General features: G+C 59.8%; 2 protein-coding genes across 2 annotated transcripts; one reads left to right on the plus strand and one right to left on the minus strand.

Moving 5' to 3' along the window:
• Positions 1-952: 952 nt before the first annotated feature.
• Positions 953-1257, plus strand: GNG14 (G protein subunit gamma 14). The gene is given in 2 exon segments (XM_065873815.1): positions 953-1139; positions 1142-1257. Coding segments are annotated over 2 exon segments (303 nt in total).
• Positions 1258-1945: 688 nt separating this feature from the next.
• Positions 1946-7460, minus strand: FBXW9 (F-box and WD repeat domain containing 9). The gene is made up of 10 exons (XM_065875040.1): positions 6980-7460; positions 5679-5818; positions 5472-5600; positions 4201-4313; positions 4024-4115; positions 2972-3120; positions 2770-2883; positions 2550-2639; positions 2397-2462; positions 1946-2323 (listed from the first exon to the last, which is right to left on the minus strand). Exons 1-10 carry the CDS (start codon positions 7392-7394, stop codon positions 2249-2251), a joined length of 1383 nt encoding a protein of 460 aa, XP_065731112.1. The 5' UTR covers positions 7395-7460; the 3' UTR covers positions 1946-2248.
• Between the last annotated feature and the right edge of the window lie 243 nt (positions 7461-7703).

Here is a 7703-nt window from a genome sequence, read left to right on the forward strand (position 1 = left end):
TGGATATATGTGTATGTATAACTGACTCACTTTGCTGTACAGCAGAAACTAACACAACATTGTAAATCAACTACAGCCGATTAAAAAAAATTAATTAAAACAAAAGAAGGTTGATCTGATGGCTCTTGAGGAAGGATCAAATGTGGGAATACTGGAAGAAAGGAATGAAGGAGTTAAAGATTTGAGCCAGAGAAGTTGGATGGATGGTGGTGAATTTGGGGGCTGGAGGTTTTGGGGGAAGATGATCCAGAGTCCAGCTTTGGCCAAGTTAAGTGGGAGACAACCGAGAGATGGGTGTGATGGACCGAGGAGGCAGGAGGGTCCTCAGGTGGGCCTGAGGTCAGGGAAGGGGCTGGGATGAGGCAGGGGAAGCCATCAGCATGAGTGAGTGGACTGAGTCATCTGTGGATCCCTGGGCCATGAGTGCAGTTAGAGAGAGGAGAGACGGGGCTGCACCTGAACCAGGTTACACTTTGCACCTCCGCCCATCGGAGTAGGGCAGGAGCCTGGCAAAGAAGGTCTGTAGGGGCCAGTTAGGGGATCAAACAGGTCAGTGAGAGCCCAGGGCCCCTACACTCCCCCGGCCAAGGTGACACATGACACCAGGGCAGCCACTGGGCCTCTTGGAGCAGGGACCGCCCCACCTCAGCTGCCGCTGGTGACATTACACTCCATGAGTGTCCTGGCTTCAAAGTCTCTGCAGGGGTTGGGGAGGGAGAGGAGGGGGTTGGAGAGGCCAGGGTGGTGGGGGCGGGAGCCAGAGCGGGGCTGCAGGAGGAGGACTGAGCAGCCAGGAGTCAGCCGGAGTCCTCAGCTGAGGTATGTGGTCCTGACAGGCGTTGGGGAGCAGCCAATCCCATCCCTCAGTCCCCAGAGGACACAGGAGGATGTGTGGGAGCTCAGGGTTTGGGGTTCAGCCTGCTGTCTGTGGCTCTGCTCACGACTCCCCCAGATGCCCGGCAAGGTGACCACTGGCAGCGACATCGGGCAGGCCCGCTGGGCCGTGGAGCAGATGCAGATGGAGGTGGGCATCAACTGTGTAAAGGTGAGGCCAGGGCAAGGCGGGTGCATCTGAGCAAGGGGGCAGGTGGACAGCCCAGCCCAGGTCTGGCTAACCGGGCTGGCCTGCAGGTATCCAAGGCGGCCGCTGACCTGCTCCAGTTCTGCACGGAGCAGGCCGAGAGTGACCCCTTCCTCGTGGGCATCCCAGCTGCCACCAACCCCTTCAAGGAGAAGAAGCCCTGCACCATCCTATGACCCTGTAGCCTGGACCACCCAGGGGGCCTCAATAAACATAAAGTGAATGCTCCTCAGGGCATGGCTTGGCCAGGTTGCGATGGGGGGGCGAAGGGGGACTTCGGGCTTGCAGGGACCAGTGTGGTGTGCAACTGGCCCAGCCTCCCTCCCCGCCCACTCCAGGGTCATGGCCACAGGGGCCCACATACACCCTGGACCCTGGACAGAAAAGCACGCCCCTCCCTCACCCCTACCTGCTACCCACCCTCCAGCCTATGGGGTAGCATTAGCAGATCCCCTGTCCCACTGCACAAACACACCCAGGATTAGAGTCCCAATCTACATGCCAGCGCGTGCCACACACATACACGCCCACATGGCGCACACACACACACACAGGTGCCATCATACAGGTGCCACGTTCTCAAGTGTCTCCCTCTTCCACACAGACATACACGGACAGGAATACTATAACAACACACACAGTCAGACCGGCCTCCCCGGGGACACTCAGACGCACATGATCCCTGAAATGCACCGGGGCGGGCACAGATGCACACCCCCCACACACACACACACACACAGCAGTGGCTGTCGCTGAGGCTTTCATACACCAACTCACAGACACACGCACATCCCTGGCATCCCAGCGCCAAGCAGCCTCGGGCGGATCCCTCAGGTGACACCAAGCTCACAGTCCAGGCCGGAGCACCAGTACATCAGGTTTATTTCTCCTTTGCTCTCCAGGGAGAGCAGGCATCCAAATCATAACAAAATCAAGGGCCCGAGGGTGGGGAGCAGCCCCCTGGGTTGGCCGAAACACAAACCTCACCTCCCCTGGCATGCGGCCCAGCCCAGGGACCCCCACCCACCCACCATGGCCAGGACTCCTTGTGCCCTAGTCCTGTGGGGGCGGGGCAAAGGCAGCACCAGCGTGGGGGAAGGTCCCCCCTGAGAACGGAGGCCCCAGCCCAGCCTGCCAGCCGGCAGATCCACATCCACATCTGCCTGCTCAGGCCTGCAGCCTCCAGACCTCCAGCGACAGGCCCCCAGAGGCGGCCACCACCAGGTTGCCCTCAGCGCAGATCTGCCAGGGCGGGGACATGAGGAGTCAGGGGTGCTCTGAGCAGCCAGGCAGGGCGCATGGGACAGGGCCTTACCCCATTCAGCACGTTGTGGTGGCTTCGAGTGCAGATGGTCCTTGGGGGGTCTGTGGGCACGTGCACCTGGTGAGGGGCAATGGGCAAAGGTCACGAGGTGTGCTCCTGGCAAGTGAGGGTGGGTAGAGAGGGGGGACTGTCGCAGGGCCTCACCCGGATGGTCTTGTCGGTGGATGTGGTGTACAAGGCCCCCAGGGAGTGTTTGATCCCTGTGATCTGAGACCTGTGGCCCACATCAAAGGACTGCGGAAGGGAGGGACAGGTGACACTCAGGTGTGGCTCTCCCAAGGCCAGTCCCCCACTGCCACCCAGGGGTTAAGAGGTAGGGAGGCAGCCCAGGGCAGATCGTGCGGGGGCAAGAGCCTTGGCAGACCCTGACGAGCTGGAAGCAGCCATCCCGGTTGGCGAAGACATGCAGCAGGCCCTGGTTATCGCCGGCCCAGAGCTGAGGATCCTGGTAGGACATGCAGAGCAGGTAGGAGTCCAGCTGTGGGAGGGACACGGGACGGAGCAGCTCAGGCCAGTCCGGGCCCCGCCGCAGCCCTGGTCCCTCCAGCCCCCTGGGGAGCGCCCACCTGCAGCCGCTGCAGGACGCTGTTGGCTCGGCGGTCAAACACCACCAGCGTGTGGTCCTCGCTGCCTGAAATGATGTGCCGGTCGTCCGCCAGCAGCGCCAGCACCGCGCTTGAGTGCAGCCGCCGACTCTTCAGCAGGGCCGGGCCGACTGCATGGGCAATGGGCCAGGGAGGAGGGGGACATCAGAGCCCCTTGGAGGCCCCCTGGCCCGCCCCAGGACCCTGGGTCTCCATCCTTCCTGGCAAAATACTACTCTGTCTGCTCCCCCAGCCCCCATCCCACAGGTAACCCTGTTGTTCCTCTGCCACCCCAGCTGGATCCAGGCCTCACAGGACCACCAGACCCCCCCCACCAACCCATCTCCATCCCGCCTCCTTCCTCCAGTCCCATCTGCTCTCAGTACAGAATGGACCTCAGCAAGTCCCAGCATAAAATGCTTCCCTCCTCCTGCAGGTCAGCCTGAGACTTGCCCCCACCCCATCCCGGCTCTGGCTCTGCCTGGAAAAGTTACACTGGGCCCTTCAATTAAAATAAGAATGAATGAATAAATAAACAATGGAAAAGGCTTATGGGCTGGGCCAAGTTCATTCTAGGCATTTTAATGTAAACATTTAATCTACCAAAGTTCTTATTGTCATCTCCTCCCATTAGCCCTAGGCGGCTGGAGTTATTATTATCTGGATTTGACAAATGGGGAAACTGAGGTTCAAACCTGACTGGGGTCACACAGCTAGGAGGTGGGGGAGCCAGAATTCTCAAGGACTGTCCTGCCTCCTACGGGACTCAGGCTCAGAGGCCCCTCCTCTGGGAGCCCTCCAGTACTTGACCCCACCCCACGTGGAGGCGGGGCTTTCTCTGCCCCAATACCCACCCCCACCTGTCACCTTTGTGGCCCCCAGCACAACACAGGCCACTCTGAGTGGTCAGCCTCTCGTTATGTGACTGTCACCCCAGTTAGACTGTGAGGCCCAAGTGTCTCCTTCCCCAGGATGACCCTGGAGACACCAGGCAGCCCTGCTCTCCCACCTAGGCTTCAGGGTCCCCAGCCCACCTCTGGGGTCGTAGACGGTCACCTTCTTGTCATAGGTGCCAGTCACCAGGATATCAGGCCGGTAGGACAGGCACAGCACAGCTGCCTTGGCCCTGGGGACACACAGACCACAGGGCTGGGGCTGTGGCCAGACAGACCCCTGCCCACCCAGGCCCCCCTGCCCAGGACCCCTCACACTTTATCTCGCCAAACTGCTGCCCATCAGCCGCCATGTCCCAGAGCTTCACCGTGCTGTCCCAGGAACCAGAGCACACTCGGTGGTCCAGCGCCGCCAGTGACCACACCCAGCCCTGTGGGACCAGACCCGTGTGATCTTCCCCATTTCACGGAACCCAGAGTGAGTCAGCACTGGGTAGAGATTAGAGCCTAGGTCTGTGGGTCTGACCTCAGAGCCCAGGACATGCGCACCCCAACCTAATAATATTCCTAAATCAAGTTCTGCAGAGCCTCAGCTGCAGCGGTGGTTTGAGGCCACATGACAGTGTGATTAAGAATGGGGCCTCCATGGGAATTTCCTGGCAGTCCAGTGGTTAGGACTCCGAGATCTCACTGCCAAAGGCCCAGGTTCTATCCCTGGTCAGGGAACTAAGATTCGGCAAGCCACGTGGCACACACAAAAATGGGACCTCCAGGGAATTCCCTGGTGGCCTAGTGTTCTGGGCTTTCGTTGTTGTGGCCCGGGTTCAATCCCTGGTCAGGGAACTAATATCCCGCAAGCTGCTTCGTATGGGGAAAAAAAAAAGAATGGGGCCTCTACTCCATGACCTGGGTGAATGAAGTAACATCCCTCAGTTTCTTCATTGGGAAAATGAGCATAAAAAAAAGTCCCTGTGTCAGGAGCTAAAATGCACAGAACGCAGCTAGCTCCCCACTGACTCATTCCTCACCAAACCCTCTGAGGAGAGTACTATGATGTGTCCCGTTCTACAGATAATGAAACTGGTGCACAGAGAGGTTGAGTCCCTCACCCAAGGTCACACAGCCAGGAAGTAGCAGAGTGGGGATTTGAACCCAGCAGCCTGGCTCCGAGACCAAGCTCTTGGCCACCAGCCTAGACCACCTCAATGGCTGGTGGAGGTGCCCCTCCATGACCACCTCTCATGAGATGACAGTCAGGCTCAGAGCTGTCTGATCCCCAAGGGTGGCCTCATAACTGCCCTACCTGGGGCCACTCAAGGTATACCTGACACCTCCTAAGCACCTACTGTATATGAGCCTGAACAACGCTCTTAATGCATATTCATTTCATTCGTCCTCATCCTAATTACCTCTGGACAGAAGCAGAAACTAAGGCCCAGATAAGTCATACATCTCACTTAAAGTCACACTGACAACAGCAGAGCAAGATTTAAATCTGTGAGGTCTGGTGCCAAAACCTGTGCCCTTAGCCACGGTACCCTACCCAGGCCGCACGCCTCCTACCTCTGCCTGGCCTCCTACCCCCTCACCTTGTGAGTGCTGTTCTTCTGGGTGCCCAGGGCCTTGACCAGAACCCGGCTGGGCTCCACCCCCAGCTGTTGCAGGTCCCACAGGTTGACATTGCGATCTCGGGAGCCTGACAGGCAGAGTGTCCCACCCTGGGAGAGGAGTGAGGTGATGTTGTTGGGGTCACCCTGGCCCACCACTGCCTGGCCTTCCACCGACCCCCGTCTCACCTGGAGCAGCAGCACTGAGTCAATGGAAGCAAAGTGCCCATCGGCCAGGCAGAAGTACTCAGCCCTGCGCCCATCCTCTGCCCAGCGCGACAGGTGCTGCTCCAGCTCAATGCAGGCTGCTGGCCAGTCAAAGTCCTCCTCTGTGGGACGCAAGAGCAGGGTCCCCAGTGGGCAGGAACCCTGCCACCACCCACACCAGCTGTCCAAGCTCACTGCGCTGGCTTCCGGGGAGCACAACCTGAACCAGACCTGGAGAGAACCCACCTGGATCCCTTACCCCACCCAAGGAGGCCGAGGCTCTAGCTTTGGGACCACCAGCCCACGCACCTGCCAAGCAGGTCTAGGATTGCTCCTTACCCAGTTTCCAGAAATTGGGTAACTGGAGCCTCAGGATCACCTTCCCGGGCCCCATCCCCCAACCCAAGTCTGGGGGATAGCAGCCGCAGGACGTTAAGGCCCTGCCTCACCCCTGGCTAAGGTCCAACCTCAGCCCTCCCAACCCTCAGGCTGGGCACAAGAGCTAGGACTTCATAACTAACACTTCCTGCCTCGGCCATCTGAACCAGACCCATGGAAGTGTTTCCCAAACCAGCATCCCAAACCTGGGAGCTTTGTCAAGATGCAGAATCCAAGCCCTTGACCCAACCAAACATCTATGTTTTATCAAGCTGTTCAGTAAAGTCCCATCAATTCAAGATCACCAAGCTGCCTTATCCTCTAGGGACCAAAGACCTTGGAGGCAGGAGAAATTACCACCAGCCCCTGCCTAAGATCCCAGGTTAGAACCTGGACTCGAGGGTCTGTGATTGCTAGTATCAGGGATCCCAACCTCTAAACCCTAGCTTAATAAGTTCAAGGGTTGCAGGCTCTGGACCTGAGTCCTGCCGCACCCTCACCTAGGCCAAGTCTCTAGAGGTAAGGGGATTTGGCATCACCAGTTACTGCCTTAGCACCTAGACCCAGAACCTGGGGATTCTTGGGCTTACTCTGAGCCCCAAGGAGATTCTGACAGCCTAAGACTTCAAGTCCCTGTGTCAACCCCAAGCCTGAGGATCGTTGGATTCCGAGTTCAGGGACCCCAGCTACGCAAGTAGATTTCCACAGCCTCAGGACCCCAAGTATCTGTCTCATAGTCCACCCAGAGGTCAGGGGCTTTGGTACCACCAGTAGGTACCTCAGCCACCGCTGAGCCAGGACAGCCAGGTAGTCTGCTCCAGTGACTGTACTTACAGCACCCTGGACCCTCCCCCCCGCCTCAAGCTTGACCTGGGCGGGCCACCCTGGCCCCCGGGCGCGCGCACCTTCCACCACTGGGTAGGGCGCGCGTACGCGGCGCTGCGCGCGTAGCCTCCAGGTGACATGGTCACGCACGAGGTCGCGCAGCGCGTGGCACACGCGCGGCAGGACGTGGAGCACGAGGCGCGCGTCCAGGTAGGCGCATATCTCGAGCAGCAGCTCCGGAGGAAGGCTCAGCAGGCCCGGAACCGCCACCGCCGGGCCCTTGGACGCGGCCCGCGGCTCCAGAGCGCCAAGGGACACAGCGGGCGCGGGCAGCGGAGGGGCGCGCGGGGGTGCCAGCCCGAGTTTCGGAGGACTGAGCACGCGGGCCACGTAAGCCTCGGCCTGTGCGTCGGGGTCAGGCTCCGGCTCCGGCTCCGGCTCCGAGTCATCGTCCCAGGCGCAGGGATCATCGCGCGGCCCTGGAGGCAGCTCCATGGCGACCGGGTGGGCGCGGCCGGCCCGGCCCTGTCAGCAGCCGAGCCCGCGTCCTGTCTCCTAGGCAGCGCGAGGGTACTTCCGGCGCTGCCTGATGACGTTAGGGCGCCAACCGGAAGCGCGCGGGTCGTGGGGAAACTGGCCGCAGACTGATCAGACAGCTCCCTGGAAGCATCTCGTTCTTCAGCCGCGTCGGCCCCGAGCTGGAAAATGCAGATTCCTGGTTCCCGCGTTTTTTAAACTAGCATCTCTGATGGTGCTGATGCAGAGGGCCAGCGGACTCTGGTTTGAAAAACACGGCCCTGTCGA

The sequence above is a fragment of the Phocoena phocoena genome, chromosome 3 (assembly GCF_963924675.1).
Source record: "Phocoena phocoena chromosome 3, mPhoPho1.1, whole genome shotgun sequence".
NCBI lineage: Eukaryota > Metazoa > Chordata > Mammalia > Artiodactyla > Phocoenidae > Phocoena > Phocoena phocoena.